This window comes from Camelus bactrianus, chromosome 22 (assembly GCF_048773025.1).
Source record: "Camelus bactrianus isolate YW-2024 breed Bactrian camel chromosome 22, ASM4877302v1, whole genome shotgun sequence".
In the NCBI taxonomy this organism is placed as follows: domain Eukaryota; kingdom Metazoa; phylum Chordata; class Mammalia; order Artiodactyla; family Camelidae; genus Camelus; species Camelus bactrianus.
Window position 1 is genome coordinate 25,917,580 of NC_133560.1, and position 25,358 is coordinate 25,942,937.

Consider the following 25,358-nt stretch of genomic DNA (forward strand, 5'->3'; position numbering starts at 1 on the left):
AGAGGCCCAGTGATCAATGATTTGTGGGCTCAAGGACAATATCTTCACCAGCTGTGGCTGAGCAGGCCTCAGACGGAGAAAGAGCAGAGCTGGGGAGGGATCAGAAGTTCCCAACTTCGGGGGGGAGGGCATAGCTCAAGTGGTAGAGCACAAGCTTAGCATACACAAGGTCCTGGGTTCAGTTCCCAGTACCTCCTCTAAAAATAAGTAAACCTAGTTACTTGCCCCCTCAAAAAAATAAAATAAATTAAAAAAAAAAAAAAAAGAAGTTCCCAACTTCATGTCAGTATTGGAGCTCCGAAGTCCAGCCTTGGCCCTGCTTCCTGTGTGGCCTTGGACCGTTACCTTGGCCTCTCTGAGCCCCATGAGAAGGATGAGCCAGTGAGCTAACATGTAGGCAGGGCCTTGGGGAACCTGATGGCTCAAACCTCGATTCCTGCTTCATGGAACCTCTTCATTCATTCATTCTATAGCAGTTTTTTGAGCTTTGGGAACACAGCCATAAAGGGGAGATCCCAGGCCCCTGTCCACTTGGAGTCCCAAGTATAGCAGGGGCATTGACCACACGAGTGGTCAGTGTTGAGCGCTGTGCCCACAGGACCTGAGTGGCATCTGGAGGACACCAGAGCAGCACACTGTGCCTCTTCTCCACTGCTGGCGTGGCCTATTTGGAGGATGAGGAGCCAGCAGGGTGCAGTTTGGGGCACCTGCTTCCCTGGCACAGGGAGCCTTGCTGCAGCATCCGACTGTGGTGTGATAAAGGCTTATGAGTGAAGAGGGGCAGCCGCTGGGCTCCCCACCTCTCCCTGGCAGACGATCAGGCAGACAGGAGCAAGAGGGGCAGAGCAAGACAGCTTTGGTGCCCCCCACCCCAGACCTCTACCATCTTGGGAAACAGTAGCTCAGAGGTTTAGGACGATGCTGACTTAAGTAGTCAGGGCAACCCAGTCTGGCCAACATGGCTGAAATGCACACTCCGTATTATTCCTTGAAGAAACTGTTATCTTTCTTCAATGGCTTCGTGGCTGTAAGTATGTCACAACCCAGGCCCTGGGGCTTTGCAGCCCTTCCTCCATGGCTGGCTTCTTCAAAGACAGAAATAAGTTGATCCAAATTCACTGGCACCTGGACCTGTGGTCCTCAGGGAAGCTGAAGGGATGTAGGGCAGACTGACGAGGAGCAGAACACACTGGGAACAGGCGTGGCCTCCATCGACCCAGAGCTGGTGACATCAAGCCCAGGGGAGTGTGACCTGGGGGACCTGGGGTCTGCGGTGGAAGAATTTGGTTCTAAGGCAAATCCTGCAGAAAACGACATTGTTTGGGAAGGCAGGAGGGAATGATTCCTTTCTTGGTCTTTTCCATTTTTCAAATCTTTTTTTTTTTTCCTTTCTCTAAAAGTAACCTGAAATGTGCACTGTTAAAGAAATCATTGTTTTAATAGTAAAACAGTACGAGGAAAGGCTGCCAGGAAAGAGAAGGAAATTAAATCTCACTCCTCCTCTCCTTACCTGGGCTGTACCATTTTGATAGGAATTAAGCAGGATAATGCATTTAAAGGGCTTGTGCCTGTTCTGGGAACATTGCTCAATGAATATCATCATTACAGCCTCCCAGACTTTTCTCTGTACCTTTTAAAAACAGCAAAACAAACATGGGGTGCTATTGCTTAACAAATCTCATTTTTTTTCTTTTTTAAAAAATAGTTTTCTTCCTTTTAAAGAGACTGTATTTTTGAAGAGTAGTTTTAGGTTCACAACGAAACTGAACAGAAGGTACAGAGAGTTCCTGTGTAAGCCCTGCCCCTCCCACGCACAGCACCCCCATTATTCACATTCCCCATCAGTGCAGTGCCTTTGTTATCATGAACCTACACTGATATCATTGTTACTCAAAGTCCATTAGGTCTCACTCGGTGTTCTATATTCTAGGGCTTTTGACAAATGCAGCCACCATCTCAGCATCACATAAATAATTTCACTGCCCTAAAAATCCTCCACCCATCTTCTCTCCGTCCCCGCTAGCCCCTGGCAACCACTAATCTTTCTGCCTCCGTAGATTTGCCTTTTCCAGAATGTCATATACTTAGAATCATAAACCATGTAGTTGTTTCAGATTGGCTTCTCCCACTCAATATGTCTACATTTCCTCTGTCTCTTTCCGTGGCTTGATAGTTCATTTCTTTTTAGTGCTAATATTCCACTGTCTGGATGTACCACAGTTTATTTAATCCATTCCTGTGCTGAAGGCCATCTTGGTGCCTTCCAACTTTTGGCCATAATGGATAAAGCTGCGAGAAGCATCTATGTGAAGGTTTTGAGTGAACGTAAGTTTTCAACTCTGTTAATAAACACCAACGAGCATGATTGTGGACAGTCTACTTTCTTTTTTGGGGGGGGTGTAATTAGGTTTATTTATTTATTTACTTATTTTTGGAGGGGAGGATGTAATTAGGTTCATTTATTAATATGATTATCTTTAATGGAAGCACTGGAGATTGAACCCAGGACCTCATGCATGCTAAGCACGTGCTTCACCACTTGAGCTATACACTTCCCCACCGACAGTCTACTTTTTAAAAGACTTCAGGCCTAAAAAACATCTTTCTGTATCACTAAACATTCTCCTACAACAGGAGTGAACGAAGTACAGTCTTGTAAGTCGCGTCTTTCCATGGCTTGACATCCCATCCAGTCCTCCTCTGTCTCCACTAGTTTCTGTTATGCTCGGGTCTGTTTTGGGCACACTGTTGCCTGGTGGCAATGTAGGAGAATGTTTCTCCACGTCCTCCTTGCCAACTCAGGGTATTATCATTTTTGAAACGTTTTTGCTGATCTTATTGGCCTTTGTTCCTCCTTTCCTCTCCCCTGGGGAGAGGCCTTCTTCGTACGCAGCTACTGGATCACTTTTCCCTGTCTGTTTCCTGTTCTGCAGCTCTCTGGCGTGATCCTCATCTGCCTGGACACCTCTGTCAGTTTCCGAGCGGTGGTCCTCTGCATGCCTGCTTCACGCTGACTAACTGTGCCTGGTAAAGGGCTGCGTCACGGCGCTGCTTGGCTTCGCCGGGTATTATGGAGCAACCAAAGAAAGCAGAGGCACCCTCTTGTTTGTAAGTTGCCCACAGCTCCCCCTCAAACTCCCATGTCTTCGTCATGTCTGAATCCTTCCTTGCACACATTGCATACTCCTTCGATTGTCATTTCCTATTTTACAGTGTTAACCGTGTCGTTTGATGCGTGGCATCCAGCAAATCCACCTTTTCCTTTACAATGTGTCTCATTTAGAACTCCCGTACCCAAGTGCATAAATTACACTCTCTTAGGTTTTCTTCCCTTAATTTTTAAGTCTTGCTTTCTTACTCTTAACTCTTTATTGAGAGTTTGATCATTTGTGTGTGTGGTGTGAGGTAAGGGTTGGATTTGGGTGTTTTTTCTTCCCCAGTTGTATGACATATTGTTGCGCTGACTGACTGGCTCATCCAGTCCTCCTCTGTCTCCACTAGTTTCCGTTATGCTTGGGTCTGTTCTGGGCACACTGCTCAGTTCCATCAGTACATATGTATGTCCCCCACGACCACAACACTATGGTAATTGCCAGGCATGCACAGTACACGTTTAAACACATGGGGTGTGTATTTCAAGCATGATCACGCAGTTGTTAGCATGTCACAGGTTTTATGTGTCTCACTCATTCTCATACACAGCTGTGACCAGGCATCTCCCCAAAGTCCAGCTCCCAGCATCCCCATTCCTATTTCCCTTGGAATTGTGTCTGAGCTGATCATCCCATCCTAAATTTAATCTGTCTCCAGCATCGTTTGTTTCCCTTCCTCCATGGTATTGTTGTAAAACTCCAGCAATTTCAATTTGGGGTTTTCAGGGAGATCCTTGCTCCAGCATCTAGCCACCCCTCAGAGTATAAACAGCTTCAATGGTTATTAAAGTGCCCGTCCTCGCCCTCCTCCTCCCCCCCTGAATCTCCATCATCTCTTGTTTCCTTTCTTTTTTTTTAAATATATTTTTATTGATGTATAGTCAGTTTACAATATTGTGTCAGTTTCTGGTGTACACCACAATGCTTTGGTCATGTAGGAACATACATATATTTGTTTTCATATTCTTTTTAACCATAAGTTACTACAAGATATTGAATATAGTTCCCCATGCTATACAGTAGAAACTTGTTTATCTGATTTTATGACACTCCTCTTGTATTTCAAACTGAGAGACACTCTGCTAGATCCGACTCTGTAGGTGCTTCTGTGCAATTCAGTGGGTTTGTAGATGTAATTCTTGGTGCATTTGTGGGAGAGGGCTAGCTGTGAGTCTCCACCATCTTGGCTCAACCCCCTCTCGTTTTCTTTCTTAATAACCTCATTCAGCAAATAGTTATTGAACAGGTCCTCTGCCTACAATAGTTTATCTTCAATAGGATGTCGACATTATCTTTTTTTTTTTTGTCACTCATTTTTGAATTAAAAAAATTAAAAAAATTTTGGGGGAGGTAATTAGTTTTGTTCATTTATTTATAATGGAGGCACTGGGGACTGAACCCAGTGCTAAGCGGGCACTCTACCACTGAGCTACACCCTCCCCTCCATGGATGATCTGTAGTTCAATTTGGAAGAATCAAAGAGTCCTTCCTCTCACACCCTACGTCCAACCTATTGGCAAATCCAATCAACTTTACCCTCAGCCTCTGTCCCATCCAAAGCCTCAGAGACCACACTCAGAAAAGTAAAGTCCTGATGGCCTTGGGAGCCACGAAGGGTTCTGAGCAAAATTGTGCATGGACTCAGGTGCTCAGGGCGCCCTCTGGCGGCTATGGGGGACCAGAGGGCCGGGGACAAGTATGGAAGACTGTGCTGGTCCAGGTGGGAGATGGTGGGGGCTGGACGCGGTAGGGCTGTGGAGGGGGTAAGAAGTGGGCAGAGTCGGGATAGATTCTGCAGATGGAGCCAGTAGGACTTGCTGACGCCTGGATATCTGTCCTCGGAACGCCTCAGTCATGCAGGTGTTGGGAGATATTAATATTAATTTGAATCCTTACAATCTGATACAGGAACCACTCGTCTGGGGTCTCACAACTGCCTCCATGTTTGTCCTTGTTGGCTGCGGGTACCTGCGGTGTGTATCCACTGTGCTTTCCTGATTCTCTATGTCAAGGGCAGATGAGCCCAGCCATCGGCCAGTCTGGTGACTCAAAGCCTGAGTTATCAGAGATTTTAATAATAATAAAAGACATAATTGGAAAGAGATCAAAGGGGAACCAGGAACTGACCTGTCTTTGCCCCCTTCCCCAAATCTGGCTTCTAGAAGCTCCACAGAACCCACTGAGACCCCTTGAGCTGGCCCCACCCCTACGTTGTAAAGATTGGGAAACTGAGGCTCAGGGAGAGAAGCAGCTTGAAGACCTCCCCTCTGCTTACCGTATTTCCCACTGTTTCCCACCAGGCATGTGAATTTTTATTTTTTATATTTTTGCTTTCTTGGATTTGTTTTTGTTTTTTGGGGGGTAATTAGGTTTAGCTATTTATTTTTAAATTATTATTTTTAATGGAGGTACTGGGGATGGAACCCAGGACCTCGTGCATGCTAAGCACGCACGCTACCGCTGAGCTCTGCCCTCCCCCCAGGCATGTGGATTTTATCAGAAACATGAGGCGGCATATGTTGGTATTTTCCCGCGGCCCCCACCGACCTGTCATCTGTCATCTCCTCTTCAGTCTCATCACCTCTCCCCGCAGTTTGCATGTCTGGGGTTTCTTGGCCTTGCCTCTCCTCCCCTCTTCCTGCCTTGTTCAGTCCCCCTCCTGTCCTCCTCTCCATCTGCCCCTGCTGTCTGCACACACAGCCTTCGCCTCACCCGCAGGTCCCCTCTTAAGCCTCCCGGACTCCCAGAAAGGGCTGAGCCTGAAGTGGGGCTCCAACTAGCAGCTCCTAAGAATACTCCACTGCCAGCATCTTGGACCACATTCAGGAAAGCAACACATGGAAGAAATAAAACACTCCCCCTTGCCCCGAGGCCTGAGTTCTTGCAAACTGGAGGGGCCATGGTGGCCTTGGGGTGGGGTGGGAGGACTCCCAGCGAGTTCCCAGCCTCCCTCTGCCCCGCTCTGTGTCTTCCAGTGTTTCTTGTTCATGGTCATCATTCTCATCGTGGAAATCACAGTCGCCACAGTGGTCCTTGCCTTCTTCCTGATAGTTAAGTACAGCACAGCTTTTCCCACTCCGCATTAGAAATCCACAGAATTAATAGAAGCCCTGGGGCCCCCTCCCAGGCACCCACGCTCGCTGAGATCCGGTGATGGCGGTAGACTGGGCCTCCAGAGATGGGCCCAAAAACCTCAGCCTTCTTCTTAAAGGCTCCCCTCAAGAAACCTGTTGAGTTAATTTGACCAGCTCTCCTGCATTTGGGGTGAGGCTGAGGGAGTAATGGGAACAGCTGTAAAAGTTGTTGGGGTTTTGAAATGTATTCAAAATAGAGGGCTATTTAGCAAAATCCATCAAAATGACAAAGCACGGATCCTTTGACCCAACTGTCTGGTCTCTAGGAATTAACCAAGGATTTGCTTGTTCGCACGAAGAATGACATACATACCAGAGTGTGCAAAAGATTGCTTCCAGCCTAGGGAGCATCAGTGGTGGGGAGGGTTTAATGTATAATAATCCACATAAGCAAAGCCGACACAGATGGAAAGAAGGAGGCTCTATATACAGGAGACGGTCCATTTTCCAGGACATAGTGTTGTCCTCGTTTGTGTCCCCACAGAGGCCCACCCTGAGACAAAGATTTGAAGGCTTGTGGTTTATTTGACAGATGATTCCCGAGAAGCACCTTTCAGGACTGGGGCAGTGAGGCAGGGAAGGGCATGTAGCCCTTAAAAGCTGACACTATGGGCAACTGGACTCAGTGCTCAGTCCTGCCCGGGGACGTCTGGGATGCAGCGAGGAGCATGCAACTATTTTCTCCATCCCAGGGACGAGGGAGCCGCAGTATTGATCCGCCGCCTCCCATCAGTCATTGCTTGCGGTCTGCTCCCAGGCGCATGCGTGCTGAGAAGCCGCAGCGAGAACTTCGGTAGCTGGCGGGGAGCGTGCACAGAAATGAAAGAAGCCACCAGGATTTGAGCAAGTGCACTGCTACTCTTGTTGAGAACAGCCCCGTGCAGAACCATGAGAGTAGTATAAAGCAAGGCGAACCATACTGAGAATATGCTTTGACACACATAGCAGGTCTCTTTTGGGACACAGGAAACAGTAACAGTCGTGGCGGTGGAGTGGGAGAAACTTGTTGGCTGGGAGAAAAAGGTGGGAGGGAGACTTTTCATGGTCTACCCTTCTGTGCTTTGTGAATTTTGAACCATGTGACTATTTCACCTCATTGGAAAAAAAATTTGTTTTAATTTAGGTCTCTATTTAAAAAATAGAAAATTAAAGTTGTCCTTTTTGTGCAGAGAGATTCAGTTGCTAAAGATGATATTCAAGTCTTTAATCGAGTTACAGCCAAATCCGGGGTGGGGCGTAGCAGGCGTGTGGGCGACTCGAAAGAGCAGATGATTCAAACTCGTTTGTGTGGGTGGGTACACCCAGATGCGCTGGGCTTGAGACCCACGCTCATCCCCGTGTCTTTTTCTCCGGGCAATGGAAGCCTGAGTTCGTCGTCGTCCTCCTCCGGCGCAGACCCAGGGCTGGGGGGAGGGGCCGTGAAGGAAGCAGAAGGGAAGTCCCCCCTCCCCAACCCCAGGTCCCCAGAAACTTCACCCAGTGGAGCACCTAGGTGTCTTCTGTGTTCACCATTTTCCGTTTCATCTTTGAGGGTCACAAAGTGGCCTTCGTGACACTGAGGAAGAACTACAGAAGTTACAACGAGCCAGATGAACTATTCCATGGAATGGACTTTGGTCGTGGAGAAGGTGAGAGTCACATCTTTGTTTTTACTGTGGTAAGAGAGACATAACTCAAGTTGATCATCTTAGCCATTTTGAAGTGTCCAGTTTTGTGGCATTAAGTGTGTTCCGTGGTTGTGCAACCATCCCCGGAACTGAAACTCTGTCCTCATTAAACAGTAACACTCCTTCCCTCTCCCCCCAGCCCCTGGCACCCACTGTCCTGTGTTCTACCAGTTTCTAGGAATTTGACTCCTCTGGGGACCTCCTATAAGTGGAATCAGATAGTATTTGCCTTTTTGTGTCTGGCTTATTTCACTGAGCATCATGTCCTCAAGGTTCATCCAAGTTGTAGCATGTGTCCAAATTTCCTTCCTGTTTAGGGCTGAATTAATATTCCATTGTATGGAGACACCACATTTTATTTATCCAGTCCTCTGTCGATGGGCACTTGGGTGGCTTCCACCTTTTGGCTACTGTGAATCATGCTGCTATGAACATGGGTGTACAAACACAGTCATCTGATAGAAATGTTGTGTAATTCTTTGAATGGCCGTGCCCTGCCCCCTTCCTTCCTGTCTCATTCTTCTCTCTTTTTTTTTAGTAGAAATACTGGGGATTAAACCCAGGACCTCATGCATGCTAAGCATGTGCTCTACCACTGAGCTATAAGCTCTCCCCTCCTCTCTGTTTCTTAAACACACTTAGTAAGCTTCAGCCTCAGGGCCTTTTGACAGCTTGTTCCCTCTTTTTGGAATGCTGTTCCCTCAAATATCTGCATAGCTCCCTCCCTCACTTCATTCAGGTCTCTGTTCAAATGTCCCTTCCCAGGAAAGCCTGCCCTGCCCTCTCTTTCCAAGTTATCCTCAACCCCTGTATCAGTCAGGCTGGGCTAAGTGATGCATTTAACACCAAGATGGTGGAAGATTCAACTCCCAGTAGACCTTGAGGCCCAAGATGGTGGGAAATTTAACTTCCAGTAGACCTTGAGCTTCATTACATGCTCCTTGTAATATATTAACATGGTAAATGGCACTCCCACAGGCACCATAACAGTTCTGAGGCTGACCATAAATGGCTAAAAAGTGAGCGGTGGCCCAATTCCTGGGAATCCCAGCCCCTTCCCCAAAGTAGTTGAAATAATCTTCCCACTTACTAGCATATAAAGCTACCGAGCTCATAAAAACCAACAACCCCTACACCTTGTAGCCACTCTCCCTTCTAAGTGAGATGGACCACAATCTGTTTACGGACTGTGTATCTACTTTTACTTTAAACTGAGCACCCAGCGCTACACCTCATGGCTTTTGTCTTGCCTTCTGAGACAGCCTGCTCTCTGTCTATGGAGTATGTATCTCTCTGAATTAATATGCTTTTACTCAACTGTGGCTCACTCTTGAATTCTTTCCTGTGCAAAGCCAAGGACCCACACTTGTTGGGTTGTGTCCCAGGGACTCAACCGAGACCTGGGACATGGCCATCCTCTTACCCAACATTTTTCCTGTATCAAGACCAGCGTGGCTGGAGCTGAGTGAGTTAAAGGGAAGAGAGGGGAGATGAGGGCCCAGAGGTGACAGGGCAGATCGTGCAGTGCCTTGTGGGCAATGGTGAGGAGTTCAGCTTTTACCCCAAATAAGATGGAGCCATGACGGGGTGGTGAAAGGAGGTATTTAGCACAGGCTCTGGAACGTGGTGACTGCTCTAATAGTAGACCATTATTTCTATTGTTTTCAATTATTTTGATCATTGAAAGGGAGTCTTCAAGTGTCTATTCTCCTCGCTGCAGCTAAAGTGCTGTGGAGTGAGGAACTACACAGATTTTGCTGGCTCCTCCTTTGAAAGGACCACTGGCCACACCTACCCCAGGAGCTGCTGTAAATCCATTGAGACCGTGGCCTGTGATGGGCGCAATGTGTCCACAGATGTCATCCACCAGAAAGTAACTTGAGATTTTGTTGCGCGTCACCTGGGTAGACCCTGAGGGCTGGTGACTTCTACAAAAATTGCATTTTGGCAGGAACGCCAGTGATTTCAACCACAATTTCAGCTCATTTCGACCACACAACCTAAGGTTACTATCCCCATTTCACAGATGGTGAAACTGAGGCCTGGGGAGGGGATTGGTTCAAGGTCACGTGGCTTTGGTTGAGCTTGAATTTGGATCCGTGTTGGCCTGCGTCCATTGCCGGGGCCACACTGCCTCCCTCACCAAGATATTAAGCTCTAGCAATTATAATGGAAAACAATCGTTCTAACCATAGTGATGGCCGCCATGTGACTGGGCACTCCTGCTGTGAATTCAGTCTCCATTGCACCCCTTGAAGTGGGGACTGCCCTTCTCCCATTTTACAGATGAGGAGACTGAGGCACCGAGAGGTTCTCATGGCCAGAGAGAGGTGGAGCTGGGCTTCAAACCCCATCCCTAGCTTCCAAACCCCTAACTTCTGCTGCAGATGAATGAACCCAAGGCTCTCCCCCTGAGGGAAGAAATAAGAGTCATTTCTTAATTCATCCCTTCATATTGAATGGCTCCTGCTGGGTGCCAGGCCAGAGCCTCGGAGATGGACATGGTGCTACACGCTGGCTCACTGTGCCTGCACAGCCTGCCTGTCAGCTCCCGACCTCCTCTCCCACTCACTCCATCACTCATTCCCCTCCAGCCACACTGGCCTCCTCGCTGCTGCACAGATAGACCAGGCACATGCTTGCCTCAGGGCCTTTGCACAGGCTATTCTTTCTTCCAGGAATGCTCTTCCTCTAAATGTTTTCCTACCTCACCCCTTTCAAGCCTGTGTACAATTGTCAGGCTGTTCCTGACCCCCTATCTATAAAAGGACACTGCCACAGTCACCATCACACTCTGTCTCCTTACCCTGCCTCAGGGTCTGCCCAGCACTGAATCACCACCTGACAATGTGATTACTGTACTTGTGTATTACCTGTTTTTTCCCCTCAACCCCATCAAGGCGGAAATGTCTATTTTGTATGTTGCTGGGTCTCCAGCACCCAGTCCAGTGCCCAGCACAGAGCGAGCACTTAATAAATGCCCATTAAATAAAAGGGGGACACTGACCCTTTGAGCTCAAGGCCAGTCAAGCTTCCAGAAGAAAGAGGAGCATCTCAGCGACCACAGGAAGGGAAGCGGGGGCCCATCCCCTGCAAGTGGCTGGCTGTTCTGCCCAATCACTGTCTGGTCTGTTGATCTCTCTAAACCTTAGTCTCTTCATCTGTAAAACAGAGAATAGACTAGTGCCCACCTTATGGGGCGTATAGTGAGAAAATACATGTAAATGGCTGAGAAGGTGGTGGATGCAGGTTAGCCCTTCTGTTCATATGCAAAGAGCTCTCGGAAATGACAGTTCCTGAATGCCGACTATGGGTCAGGCCACTGCTGTAGATTCTGTCTTAAACCTCACAAAAATCTTGTGAGGCAGATCCTACTGGTCTATTTACACTTGGGGAAACCGAGGCACAGAGAGGTGTGGTGATTTCTCCAAGGTCACACAGCTAGCTTGGGACACAGCTTGGGACATCTGGTCCTGCTCTTAATCACCATACTAGGATGTTAGCACAAATGGACACTGGGGAGGAAGTGGTATGTTCTGGAGTGGGGTAAAGGAATGAGGAGGCCAGGGAAGATGTTGGGGTGGGGGAAGCAGTCCAGCAAGAAGGAGCCAAGGTCCTTGTCACTGTGTCCCTTTCTCTTCCCTGAATCTGAGAGGAATGTTGGTAGTCTGCCTGGCGGGGGGTTGATGGGGACTTGGAATCCACAAGTCCCTGACCAGGTCCTGCTTACTCTGATGTTTGTATCCACAGGGCTGTTCCCCTAAGCTCCTGAAAATAACCAAGACTCAGAGCATCAACCTGAGTGGGGTCTCCCTGGGGGCAGCAGCAGTGCAGGTATGGCCCAGCTCCTCTGCGACACACTGAGCTCTTTCATCGAGCCCCTACTTACTGTGTGCCCAGCGCTGTTCGGGACACTGGGGACACAGCAGTGACAAAAGACAAAATGCCTGCCATGGCGGAGCTGACATGGTGGGGATGGATGACTGTTTGGTTTAAGATACCTGCTGAGAAGGAAGTAAAAGAGGGTGATGAGATAGGGAAAGGAATCAGGGATGGCCTCCCTGAGGAGGTGAGGAAAAGCCATGTGTGTGTATATGGGAGAAGACAGAGGGAAGAGCTGGTGCAAAGGCCCTCAGGTTGGCTTTTTCAAGGACCAGCAAGGAGGCCTTTATGACTGGAGAAGGGTGGATGAGGAGGGTGGTAGGGGGAGATGAGGGCAAGGCCTTGTGGGCTACAGAGAGGGGTTTGGTTTTTATTCTGAGTATGATGGAAAGCCGTTAGAAGGGTTTAATTTTTTAAAATTATTTTTATTTTCAAAAATTTTTGCGGGGGAGGTGATTAGGTTTATTTATTTACTCTTAGAGGAGGCACTGGGGATTGAACCCAGGACCTAATGCATGCTAAGCATGCGCTCTACCACTTGAACTATACCCTACTCCCGCCAGAAATTTTAAAATATAACAAAACAGAAACAGAGTCATAGATACAGAGAACAAAGAGGCGGTTGCCAGTGGGGAGGGGTGTGGGGGGAAGAGAGGAAGAGATGAGGGAGATTAAGAGGTACAAACTTCCAGTTGCAAAATAAATGGGTCAGGGGTATGAAATGTACAGTGTGGGGAATACAGTCAGTAACTGTGTAATATCTTTGTATGGTGACAGACAGTCATTAGACTTATCGTGGTGATGATTTTGAAATGGATAGAAATGGCGAATCACTATGCTGTGTAATAGGAACTAACATGGTGTTGTTGGACAGTTATACTTCAAATACAAACAAACAAACAAAATCACAGGAAAAGAGATCAGATTCATGGCTGCCAATGGCAGGGCATGGGGGGAAGAGGGAACTGGATAAAGACAGTCAAAAAGTACAAACTCCCAGTTATAAGATAAAAAGTACTAGGAATACAATGTGCATGATAAATAGAATTAACACTGCTGTATGTTATGTAGGAAAGTTGCTAAGAGAGTAAATCCTAAGAGTTCACATCAGGAAAAAAATTTTTTTTTCTTTAATTTTGTGTCTATGAGATGACGGATGTTCACTAAACTTATTTGGTAATCATTTCCCTATGTGTGTAAGTCAAATCATTATGTTATACACCTTACATTTATAGAGAGCTGCATGTCAATTACATCTCAATAAAACTGGAAGAAAAAAAAAAAGAACCGTTTTTACTCACAGCACTTCTGACACCAAATGTGTGGGGGTTTTCCACACCACTTCTCTGTGGGCACCACCTGGGTGCCCTACAGTTCAATTCCAACCCTACCTAAACTCTACAGGCTAAGGGCTCAGTCCCACAAGACCGCCCTCCACCTCAGATGCCGGTCACCAGTATTGGGTCCCCAGAGTACTCGTTATGAAGTCCAAGTTCGTACTGCTCGCTGCACAACAGGCCAATAAATCGAGAGACAAGTTGTTGAGGCGAGGGAGCAACCCTATTCGGAAAGCCAGCAGACCGGGAAGATGATGGACTAGTGCCTCCAAAGAGCCATCTTGCCTGCATTAGAATTCAGGCTTCTTTTATACTGAAAGGGGCGGGAGTAAAGCCAAGCATTTCCGGTTCCTGTTGGGCTCGGGGTTGTTAATTTCTTCCTGCCTTCACAGGTGGGCCTGGTCACAATGTTTCCTGTGAGCTAAAAAGGCATTTTCACTTAATGGTCATTACCTGGGAAGCAGGATTCCCAGAGATGGGCTTATAGGCAATGTCCCTTTAGTGATTAACTAGCAAGAGAATACAAAGGTTAAAGTAAAAGAAACATGGGACACAGAGTCAGGTTTGTTCTCCCCTCTGACATGCCATACTCCTCTCTGACTTGGCTACAAAATCAGGGGGCCCTTGCAATCCCCCCTCCCTTTCAGGTTTGATAACTAGAATAATTCACAGAACTTAGGAAAGTGAGTTACTTACTATTACCAAGGATGTAACTCAGATGGGAGAGATGTACAGGGCAAGGTATGGGGAAGGGGCCCTGAGTTTCCATGCCCTCTGTGGGTGCGCCACCCTCCCTCAGTGTGTTCACCAAACGGGAATCTCTCCGAACCTTGTTGTTCAGGGTTTTTATGGAGATTTCATCATGTGAGCACGGTTGATTAAATCACCAACAGTTGGTGATTGGCTCGATCCAGCCCCTTTCCTCCCTGGACCCTCACTCCCAGGAGCTGGGGTTGATAGTTTCAACCCTCTAATCATGATTTGGTCTTTCTGGTGACCAGCTTCCATTCTGAAGTTTCCCAGGGGCCCCCAGCCTAGGCTGTCTTCTCATTTGTATACAAAAGACACTCTTATCACTCCGGAGATTCCAAGGGTTTTAGGAGCTGTGTGCCAAGAAAAACCAGGACCAAAATCCAACTATTTCTTTTCTGTTGTATCAGACAGGAAAGAGCTGGATGTGGCCACAAAAATTTTTTAAATCCATGCATTTGAAGTGCTGATATTATAGTGAAGAAACACTTGTTTAAGTTAAACAAGAGGGGAGGGTATAGCTCACTGGTAGAGCACATCCCTAGCACGTATGAGGTCCTGGGTTCAATCCCCAGAACCTCCATTAAAAAAAAAAAAAAGTAAACCGAATTACCTCCCCCCAGAAAATAAATAAACATAAAATTAAGTTAAGCAAGTAAATTATATAGTATTTTAGACACTAGGGGCTATGGGGAGGAGGACACATAGAAAGGGGCATCAGAAATGCTGGGGAGGGGTTGCAGCACTAACTAGGGGGGTGGGGAGGGAGATGAGTCAACAAGAAGGTGAGATTTGCACAAAAGGCATGAGGGGAGCCATGTCACTCCAGGCTGAGGGAACAGCCAGTGCAAAGGCCCTGAGGCAGGAGCCTGGTGTGTTCAAAGCAGCAAGGAGGAGCAGAGCAAGTGTAGGGGGCAAGTGGGAAGAGTGACAGGGAGAGCAGTGAGGTGACAGGTCAGATCATGCAGGGCCTTTTGGGTCACAGAGTCAGGTAGGAGCCATGGAGGGTTCCGAACTGACAAGGGACCTGACCTGGCTCAGGTATTCACTGGTGCCCTCTGGCTGCTATGGGGACCAAACTTCTTGCCAGAATTGGTTGAGGAAACATCAACTTCCTTGCCCTCCATGCACTGAAACTTTCCAGGGTCAAGGTGGTGGCCACGAGGCCCAGCTAGAGGCAGCCCCACATCTGAGGCTCCCTGGCCTGATCTGGGTTCTACTATATGACACACAGCCCTTGACCAACCATCTACTTGGCTGTGTTTCAACCATCCTCTTCCTGGAAACTGCATTTCACTAATGGAAATAAAAGAACCACCACATACGGACATAATGACTTTAATTTTCTTTTTCTTTTGTGGAGAAAAATGCACACCTTTCTGAGTGGACATCAAAGAATGGCTTATATGGGAGAACCACATCCAGGATATAAATGACCAGGTCCAAAGCTTGAGCCATAGAGTATTTTGGGATCATTGGGAAGAAGCCAGTTAGCAGAATCAGTGCTTCAACAGAGAGACCAAAATGTTCACCCCTTACTTATTTTTTTTTTTGGTTGAGTAGGAGAGAAAGCTACAAGAACATGGTCCCTGGAGAAGCCAAAGAAAGAAAAAGAAAGAAAGAAAGAAAAAAAACTAGAAACCCAAACCCAAAATAGCAGTCATAGCAATTTCCCACTGAAACTGCCTATGGAAAGACAAGTTCCTGAAAGCAGGTGATAAGAAGGCACAGTGTGGATGCAGGAAACAGCCTCAAGTCACCTCCCCAGATCCCAGCCTCCCTGGAGTTGGGAAGTCGTTTTCCCACAGCCTTTGGCTTAATTTCTGTTTGTAAACTCAACACACTTCCATCCCCTGCAGTGATCTTCATGTATGTTTCAGTTTCCCAGAGACCATCAGGAGTGAAACCTCCCCTTCAAACATCGTAAAATAAAAACTTGCATTATTTTTAGAGGAAACAACAAAAAAAATTCTTCTACATCATTCCCAGTCTCGAGAGAACCCAGAGGCAGCTGTCTCAGTCACTACTTGAAGCTGAACTACTGAAAAATCTTATGTAAACAGAAACCTTAGGCCAGGTCAGGGACTAGATGCAGCCAAAGCTGTGTTTCATCACATGGGAAAAGTCAGCTTGTCCCTCAGATAATGGCACTCTGACCTGCTGTATTTTTTCTGGCTGCAGTCTGTTGGCCAGTCCAACAGAATCTTGACAGGCGGTGGTGCATCTTAAGAAGCCTTTTTATAGTTGCTTTAAATTCTCCCTTATGTTAAAGCAACTAACATGTTTGACTCCCACCCCAAAGCTTCAGGTACCCTCACCTGATGCATTTCCAGGAACTTGTCCCTCCCACCACAGTCGTCTAACTTGGTGGACAAATATCCCCACTTTGAAGCTCTAAGAACAGCCCCCAGTATGGGGTGAACGGAGCCCTGTAGACATAAACTCAATCTTCAGCTTCTATAAAGAGCTATGTTGAACTTGAACCAGATCTTCCCCACTCCTGGGAGGAGGTTGAGTTCTTCAAGGCTACGGGAATTTGTTTTGGAGGCGGAGGCTGGGAGGCTGCCAACGGGAACACAAATCATTCGCTTTGGCCATCCGCAGTGTCAGGTTCTGGAGTGTTAGTGTTGCAGGGCAGATAGAGGTGGCATGCTACCAGAATTTGGACTCTGGTGGGTAGAAAGAGCTGCTGAGTTGGGTGGGGGGCGGGGAGGCATCAAGATATAGATCTCCAAACTGCGCATCACTTCCTAGCAGGGGCCCCTGGCAGCTGAGGACCCCAGTTGGGCCAGTTCCCTGCTGGTGCCTCCACCTGGGAGACCGGTTCCCCGCCCATACCCCATCAGCGCGCCACTCCCAAGGTGTATCGCCTAGTGCAAGCAGCAACAGCCGTCAACCAACCCTGCCTCCTCGCCTCTCTAGCCCAACCCCAAAGCATTCCTTAGATGACTCCTCCATGAGCAGAAAACATCACTGGACCCTTGCGGTGACATGGCTCGGGAAGCCAGCCATGAGTGGTCTAGGGTTTTCAAGTCGGAGGAGCCAAAGTCCTCACATCGGAAAAGCTGTCCCGGCAGCTCAAGCTACAGGAATGTTACTCAATTTCCTTTTCTAGCAGGATGTCAGATGTGGAAAGACCTTGCTTAAAACATTACCAGGCAAAGAAGGCCGGGGCGGGGGCAGTGGGGTGGCAGGTCTGGGTAGGAGAGCCCCATGCTCCTGGCTCCTGAGTTAACTCCTGGTAAAAAGCCCCCAGCAGGAATGCCAGGGGTTGAGTAATTCTCTGCCTGGCCCGATGAAGCCCATAGTTCCAAAATCCCATTCTGGATCAGGGATCCAGTGGATAAGCTGAAACAGTGGCAGGGACATGAGTGATGTGGAATTCTGGGGAAGCTCAGAAGGCACTTCTGGGGTCCCTGAAGCCGAGTGGAGTGGGGCGGGGGAGGTCTGACCCCCTCTTCCTTTATAATGGGAAAAGCCGCTTTAATACTGCTTTCACAGGCAGAGAAGCTGCAGGTCAGAAGGGAGGGGTCTGCCAGGGCCAAAATCCACTGCCCCGCCTCGGAGCCCTGAGGTCTGAGAAGGTTCACAGGCAGAGCCACCTTCCTCATCTCCAGGGATGAGAACCCACACTGCACGAGACAGATGAACCATCTTCAGCCAGCACGTGAACTCCAAGCCATGACCAACACAGAACGGAGTGGACAGTGGTTCTGACCCAGAAGGCACTGTGGATGTCCCTCCACCAGGTGGGGAGGGACACGCTGCCCACACTACCCCCATTAAAACGCCTGAAAGCAGCAAGCTCGTGCACGCCCATATCCCCAGATTCTGCCCACAGTGCAGGATCCTCAGGGTCTGGAGCCTGTGACAGCGGCTGCTTGGGCAGGCTGGTGGCCATGGCCAGCGAATGAGCCATGCAGGGCTTGGGGATGGCTGAGGGGAGGCGAGGGGGCGCCCTGAGCTTGGAAACAGCCCTTGTGGCTCATGCCTCAGTCACAGTCCCTGCCGAGGCAGGAGGGGGTGGGGGGATGGGGGACCATTTCTAGCAGCTGCAGCCACTGGGCTGCGGGGGTGGGGTGTCCCCCAAGGCCGGGCCTTTCCCATTGCTGCCCGGGCTGGAGCTAGGTTCCAGGGACTCATTCATCTTCTCGCAGATGACGTCCACCAGGCGCTCAAACACCTGCTTCACGTTGATGCTCTCCTTGGCGCTGGCCTCGAAGAACTCAAAACCTGGAGGGACATAAGGGGGAACACCTATGAGACCTCAAGGGGCATAGCCTGGGCTGTGGCATCACCCGAACTTGGGTTCCAAGCCCAGTTCTGCCCTTTGTGCGGCTGTGGGACCTTGGCTGAGTCTCTTAGTCTCTCTGAGCCTCAGTCTGCTAGTCTGTAAAGTGGGAACAATGATGCTTTGGATGCTGATAAAAATCTGTGGCAACAGCTCTTGCCTGCACTACTTTGCACATCTCTTTGTCACAAGGCAGTGGTGGCCAGAGTCCTGGTTGTAACATTCTGGTGTCCAGCAGGTATGGGGGTGCCTGGGTGAGTGGGGTTCATTTTCCACCCAATGTCTGCTGCCCAGGAAGGCACAGCCAGGCTGCCCACAAAGCCAGATATTTATGTGGACTTTTTTAATGCAGCCAAGTATTTCACATGTTCTGGAAAATAATGCTCCAGGTCAAGTGAAACAGAGGACTGAGCAGTGGCTGAGGGCTGGCTTCAGCCCAGGGGCTGGTGGGTTTCAGACTTTGTAGAGAGTATACAATGTGCACAGTCCCTGGCCTACAGAATACACTAAAAATGGTGATACTAATGTTAATAGGCAGTGCTGACGTCACGCTTATGACGTGGCAGGCATTTTTCTAAGCACTTTATGTAAACTAACTCATTTAAGGATGCTCTGAGGTTCAGACTTTTACAGCCCATTTTACAGTTGGGGAAACTGAGGCGCGGAAGAACAGTCATTCATGTAAACTCACCCAGGTAGCACAGCCAGGCTGCCTGGCTGGGAATAATAAAGATTAAACATTCCTATTGTGTCACCTGGGGCCTCAGGAGGGAGGGCAGGCTGGCTGGCTGACTTCTGGGGAGGGAGATGATGGTGAGGTCGTTTTGAATATATTCTTAGCATCACAGTGACTGTCATAACCTGTTTCTCCTTTTCAAAAAATGTTTATACCCCTAGAGGTGAGAAGTGGTACAAATGCTTTGGGGACTTGCCCAAGGTCCCTGGGCTATAGAAGTGACCACTCAACCTACAAATAAGGGTGTACATAACAGTCCTTCTTGCACCCCTAAAAGGCTGGCTCAGGATCTGCCTGCTGGGAGCTGACCCTGAATGGTCCCTGATGTGTCCCCATCTGCCATCCCTGCCAAGGTAGGCCAGGAATTCAGACAAACACCCACCCTACTGCATACAGAACAGGGTAAACGGTCTTTACCCCAGCATTGTATCATGCTGCACTATAAAAATGTACTCATAATTATTTATGTGTGTAATTATCCATTTACTGTCTCTGCTACTAGAAAACCAGCTCCAAGAGGCCAGGATTTCTGTCTGCCTTGTCCACGTCTGCAGCTTGGTGCTGGGCACAGAGCAGGTACTCAAAAGTACTTGATAAATGATGGATTGATGGATGGATGGATGGATGGATGGATGGATGGATGACAGAGGCAGGGAACCAACACAGATCTCTCCTCTAAGCCTGGTGATCATCAGTGTCGCCCCCCTGTCTTCCTAGGCAAAGCTGGCATTTCCTTAATTGTGTCTGGCTTTGCCTCAAATAAGCTGAGGACTTTTTTCTTTTTGAACACTTTTTTCTTTCTGATTATAAATATTCAGTGAAGAAATTCACTGGAGAAACTAGAAACTACTGAAAAATATCAAGACAGACAGAAAAGTGTAACCTCATCACCCAGAAACAATTACTATTGGCGCTTTGATGATCAACTTTCCACTCTTTTTGAAAATATAAATACACAATTGTTGGGGTTCAGTTTGTAGAGGGTATGTGCATGTGTGTGCACGTATGTGGCCTTTTTCTTACAACATGGGGGTCAAATTCTATCTCCCGCTTTGTATTGTAATATTTTAAATTTAATGGAGAGTGGGAGTCTCCCCTCACCCCCAGGAACTAGCTGTTTTCTGCAAGGAGGTGTGGGGAGCATCCTCAAGTATTCCAGCCCAGGGCCAGGCCCCCAAAGCTGAATCCCCAGCACATCTGGAAATCAGACCCAGGCTGAGGTTCCCAGAAAACACAGGGGACAGAGGAGCAGGTTAAATGGCACCATGATGGAGCAGACTGAAACCCCAAATGGGAGACATTCCACAGACATTCCAGTTTCTCCAATAAATGATGGCAAGAAAAAAAAAAAAAGAGGGGGCGGGTAGAGCTTGTGTTTGGCATGCATGCGGTGCTGGGTTCAATCCCCAGCACCTCCATTAAAGTAAATAAATAAATAAACCTAATTACCTCCTCCACCAAAAAGAATTTAAAAATTTAAAAGATTAAAACAAAAAAGAAAAAAAGAAAGGGAAAAAAAGAAGAAAGGAAGAAGGAGGACCATTATGGTCCAGGGGTCTGCAAACCATCTCCATAAAAGACCGGAGTAAATGTTTTAGGTTTTCTGCACAAGCATCAGCAATAGTTCACAATCATGCTAGCTAACACCTGAATGCAACCTAAGAGTTTGCCAGGCTCTGTTAGAACCGCTTCATACATCATACCTCGTGTAACCCTCCTGACGACCTGATGAGGTGGGGCTGTTATTATCTGCATTTCACACATGGGGAAGTGCAGGCCCAGAGAGCTGAAGTCACCAGTACAAGATCACAAAGCAATCAAGAAATAACACGAGTTAATGTTCAATCAGAGCATTTGCTTATTGAATCTTTCTAACAGCCCTAAAAAGGAGACGTAGTTTTCACCTGTTTCCTAGATGAACACATAGAAGCCCAGAGAGGGTAGGCGAGGTGCCCAAGGTCACACAGCTAGTGGGTTGCAGAAGGGGATTCTAGCTCCAGAGTCTGGATCCTTAACCCACCCTCCCCTGTAGTGGTTACACTGCCTCCCGCAAGGGAAGTCCAGGGGAGGGCCTAGAATACTAGGATACTCCAGGACAAGATTTTCTTCTAGCTTAAACTGAATCACTAATCCATTCACCTGATTCAGAGAGGTGGACTGAAAAGTTCCCCTCCCACCGAGGTGCCCTGGCCTCCTAGTTCTCAGACACAAAGCTCACCACTGTTTCTGTATCCTCTTGGAGTTCCTTTCAGCAAACCTAAGTATACATCCTTCTTCTCACCCATTTTATAGGCTAATGTAGGAGTTGGCAGACTTTGAGCCACAGGCCAAGTCTGGCCTGTTGCCCATTTTTGTAAATAAAGTTTTACTGGCAGATAGTCACCCTCAGTCACTGACGTATTATCTATGGCTGCTTTCAGGCAGAGCTGAGTGGTTATGACAAAGACCCTAGGGCTGAAAATATTTCCTTCCTGGCCCATTAAGAAAATGTTTGCTAAAAAAAAAAAAGTTTGCTGATCCCTGGACTTAAAGGAAGTGGCCATAACCACTATTCTGCAGTTTGCTTATTCCATTTAACCATATACCACAGGGACCCCTGAACATAAAGAATGTCCTCATCCTTTTTAACAGCTGTGTAATATTCCACCACAGCACTATACTTCATGTGTAGCTGTCTTCTCCACTGTGAGATATTTGGAAAGTTGTCAAGGTTTTCTACTACTAACGGTACTATAATTTGATATACTTGCCACTTCCCACATAGGTGCAGATGTTTGTAGGATAAATTTCCAGAAATGGTTTTGCTGAGTCTGGGTTCCCAGGGCAGTGGGGAAGTAAGGAGTACCTGTGGGTGAATCCTCTGAAATTAAATGGAGAAGGTGATATACATGTGGGTATTCTTCTGGGCAGATCTTCAAAGGGCAAAGGGTTGATGACTGTGGTAGGATCTGGGACTCGAGCACGGGGATGGGGGTTTTGTTCTGGGAGGTCCAGGGCCTGTGGCCCAGGCTGGGCACTAACCAAGGTCATCGGCGAGCCTCCGGCCCTCCTCAGTGGGCACCACACGTTCGTCCTCCAGGTCACACTTGTTCCCCACGAGGATGACCTGAGCATTGTCCCAGGAGTAGGTCTTGATCTGTGTGGCCCTGTGGAGTTTGAGGGCTGTTAAGCCAGAGATTAGGGTCAGGGGGAGAGGGCAATGGTCGGGAGGGGTCAGCAAGCACTCACCAGTCCTGCACGGCAGCAAAGGACTCCTGGTTGGCAACATCATACATGAGCAGGAAGCCCATGGCTCCGCGGTAGTACGCTGTGGTGATTGTACGGTAGCGCTCCTGGCCAGCCGTGTCCTGGGCACACAGCAGGGTCAGGCATCTAGAAGTCACTCTGTTTCCTACCTCACCCCTGCAGGACCCTGTCACAGCCCCAGTCTGATGGGAGAAACACAGACCCCTACCTTGAGGGGTTCCCAGTCTAAGGGGTCAGTAGCCTCTCAGGGATTTATCAACCTCTTTGACCTCATCTCCAAGAACCAACTTCACGACAACAAACAAGAACCACCTGGGCCAGAGCGCGCCACCTTGACGCAGGCAGCCTGGTGCTCGTTACCATGACAACCACTAGTAGCCGGAGTGATTTTTTTGGGGGGGGAGCAGGAGCATGGCTCTGAAGAGCAGGCAGGCTCAGTGGGGGCACCCCTGGCTTACCCAGAAAGGGTACCCAAACCTCTTCCCCATTGGTCACCAGGACTTGCAGCCCACATTGGGTGAGTACTGTCTCCCCCTCAGACCCCACAGGGCAGGGCACGTCCCCCCCACCCTGATGAATTCATCTTGTAGATCACACCACTCTTCACACCTACCCCGAGCCCCCTCCCTGACTTTGGGCCACTCTCCCTCAGCTGGGACCCATCCCCACAGCCCGACACTGTCGCCTGGACTTCCCATGAGGAACCCTAGGTCCTGCCTGGCCAACAGACCCACAGACAGCTGCCTGGCCCACCCAGATCTGCAGCTTGATCCTCTTGTCATGGCGGTAGACCGTCTTGACCTTGAAGTCGATGCCCACGGTGCTGACAAAGGCGGGCGTGAAGGAGTCGTCGGCGTAGCGGAACAGGAAGGACGTCTTGCCCACGCTGCTGTTGCCGATGAGCAGCAACTTGAACATGTAATCAAAGTTCTGGTCTGCTGCATCCCGCTGGCCCGTCTGGGGGTCTCCCGCTGATGCCATCTTGACAGGGAGCCTCCTGAGGGGGCGGAGGTGGGGAGGGCTGGAGCCCTGCAGGGAAATATAATGCCAGGAATGGCTCCAGTGTCTACATCGGACCTGGGCTCAAATCTTGACTCTGTCACTTGGAAGCCAGGTGACCCTCGATGCAGCACTTGCTCTCTATCAGCCTCAGTGTCCTTTTCTGGACAATGGGGATGTTTGTCAAATTCAAGGACCTGGATTTGGGGCAGGAGGCATGGGGTGCCCAGTAGGGCGGCTGAGGAAACAGACCCTGTGGAAGGTACAGGTGTGGACTTTGCCCCGGGGTGAGCAGCCGGCGTGGCCCAGGTGTGAGCTGGAGGGAGGAGGGGCTGCCAGCTGGATAGAGCCCCCGCCACCTCAGGGCCTGGGTGTTGACTTTGGCAGGTGTTGGCCACCTGCCTGCTCCTACCGAAGCCATGTTTAACCCCTTCCATGACCCCCATGGGGAGGGGGGTTTCAGTGGATACAGCCCAGGTTTAAAGCCCAGCTCTACCCCCCAGTAGGTACTGCCATCTTCTGTTTGTCAAAAGGGCCGGGCCCATCTCCCTCCTGGTAGGGCTGACTCACCCCAGCTCCAGCCCATGGAGGCCAGAGCGACAGTCCCCAAATCCAAGGAAACCACCCCAGCCGCCACCACGACCACCTGGTCCTGCCTTTCCCGGCCACCTGTCCCCACAGCTGGGCTGCTTCATCTTGGTCCAGCATATCCCCTCAGCCCTCATTGCGTCCCTTGGCCTCAGCTTCCCCCAACAGTTTACGGCTACTCCCTGAGCCTCTCAGAGAGGCTCCAGAAGGCCTGGGTGAATGGGCAACCGGCAGAGGAACCCCTGGTAAAGTCATTTCTCAATTGCCCGTGTGGCTTTTTTTCCATTTTAAAGGAGGACCCAACCGGCCTCCCCTTTCCTGCCCAGCCCTCTGCCCCACCCCATGTTCCGGGAGAACGAGTTTCAGGAGGGGAAGAGAAGAGGCAGGAAGACTTTCCCCATGCCGAGCAGGGCTGCCAGATTGGGTCCCCCGCCCCACCCCACCCCCAGCCCCAGCCCACCTGTTTGGCCTCTGGTCCCACTTCTTTTTGATCATCTGCGGACCCTTCCTCACGCCTGGCACTAGGTGAGAAACCCGGAGGGCTCAGCCTTGTCCCCCATCACTAGATGTGGGGCGCCCCAGCCAGTGCAGGAGAGTGCAGGAGCTTCCTCCCATCACCATATGGTCCCATCTCAAGTCCCCAGCTGGGCTGTCTGCCCCGCCCGCGCCCCATTAAGGCTCCCCGATGAGCCCAGCTGGCTGGGGGCGAGGGAAGAGGCGTCCCCCGCCGCCTGCCTTTGTTCCCAGGCCCCGGGCCCTCCCCCTAAGCCCCTGTTGCCCCAAGACCTGCTGGGACGCGGAGGTGTGGGTCTGGTTGCGCTCCCTCCGAAGGGGTCACCTCGCGTGGGGGGTGCTGCCCGCGGGGGTTCTGCCTCCAAACTCGCTGCGGCCTGGCCCCGGTTGCGACCCCGACCCCGCAGCCGCCACCGCCGCCGCTGCCCGCAGCCACCCGGATCCCGCGCCGGCTCCGCCCAGGTGGGGGTAGGAGGGGCCGCTCCCGGCTGAGGGCGGGGCGGGGCTTGTGGAGAGCGGGGGAGGGGCTGGAAGCAGCACCGCGTGCGCAGCTGTCGAAAATCCGTCCCTTAACAATAAACATTTCATTTTAACTAAACCATACTTAGAACTTCTGCTTGTGTCCACAGCTGCTAAGAGCGCGGACTCTGGAGCCTGTTTCCAATCCCAGCTCTACCCCTTTCCAGCCCTGTCGCTTTGGACATGTTAACCTCTCTGGGTCTCATTTTCCCCATCCATCACGTGGTCCATAACAAGAGCACCCACCTTATAGGGTTGTGTGAACGTTTCGATCTGAGTTAGTATTTGTCAAGTGCAGCGCCTGGCCCTAAAGTGGGCTAGACCCCCCTTTCTAAATACTCTTAAGGGCCCTTATAATTAACATCCCTTAACAGATAAACTGGGGATCAGAGAGGGGCAGCCTCTTGCTTGAGGCCACATGATAAGGAAATTTGGCATCCAGGCTCAGCTGAGGTCTCAGACTTTTCTTCAAGCCAGCAGGAGAGGATCTGCAGTTATAATAATTCAGGCTTTGGTAGGGTTCAAATCCCAATGACTCCACCTG

At 49.5% G+C, this 25,358-nt stretch overlaps 2 protein-coding genes across 4 annotated transcripts; one reads left to right on the forward strand and one right to left on the reverse strand.

Moving 5' to 3' along the window:
- The first annotated feature begins 958 nt into the window (after positions 1–958).
- Positions 959–12,450, forward strand: TSPAN16 (tetraspanin 16). The gene is given in 8 exon segments (XM_074350011.1): positions 959–1,027; positions 2,934–2,986; positions 2,988–3,108; positions 6,128–6,207; positions 7,682–7,880; positions 7,882–7,914; positions 9,674–9,826; positions 11,704–12,450. Coding segments are annotated over 8 exon segments (822 nt in total). The 3' UTR covers positions 11,818–12,450.
- A 2,794-nt stretch (positions 12,451–15,244) lies between these two features.
- Positions 15,245–24,768, reverse strand: RAB3D (RAB3D, member RAS oncogene family). Of its 3 annotated transcripts, none has more exons than XM_074350819.1 (5): positions 24,621–24,768; positions 22,949–23,224; positions 22,178–22,296; positions 21,971–22,095; positions 15,245–18,155 (listed from the first exon to the last, which is right to left on the reverse strand). In XM_074350819.1, exons 2-5 carry the CDS (start codon positions 23,174–23,176, stop codon positions 17,968–17,970), a joined length of 660 nt encoding a protein of 219 aa, XP_074206920.1. In that variant the 5' UTR covers positions 23,177–23,224; positions 24,621–24,768; the 3' UTR covers positions 15,245–17,967. The 3 variants fall into 3 exon arrangements, with proteins under 3 accessions (XP_074206920.1, XP_010965171.1, XP_074206919.1); XM_010966869.3 differs by having other exon boundaries at positions 24,569–24,756; XM_074350818.1 differs by lacking the exon at positions 24,621–24,768 and adding an exon at positions 24,243–24,430.
- Between the last annotated feature and the right edge of the window lie 590 nt (positions 24,769–25,358).

Bases quoted from the DNA above. Each gene is read 5' to 3' on its own strand.
- RAB3D (XM_074350819.1), bottom strand. From the start codon at position 23,176: ATGGCATCAGCGGGAGACCCCCAGACGGGCCAGCGGGATGCAGCAGAC. The intron at 22,096-22,177 runs GTGAGTGCTTGC...CAAACTCCACAG, and splicing joins TTTGCTGCCGTGCAGGACTG to GGCCACACAGATCAAGACCT. The intron at 18,156-21,970 runs GTTAGTGCCCAG...ATGTCCCTCCAG, and splicing joins GAGGCTCGCCGATGACCTTG to GTTTTGAGTTCTTCGAGGCC.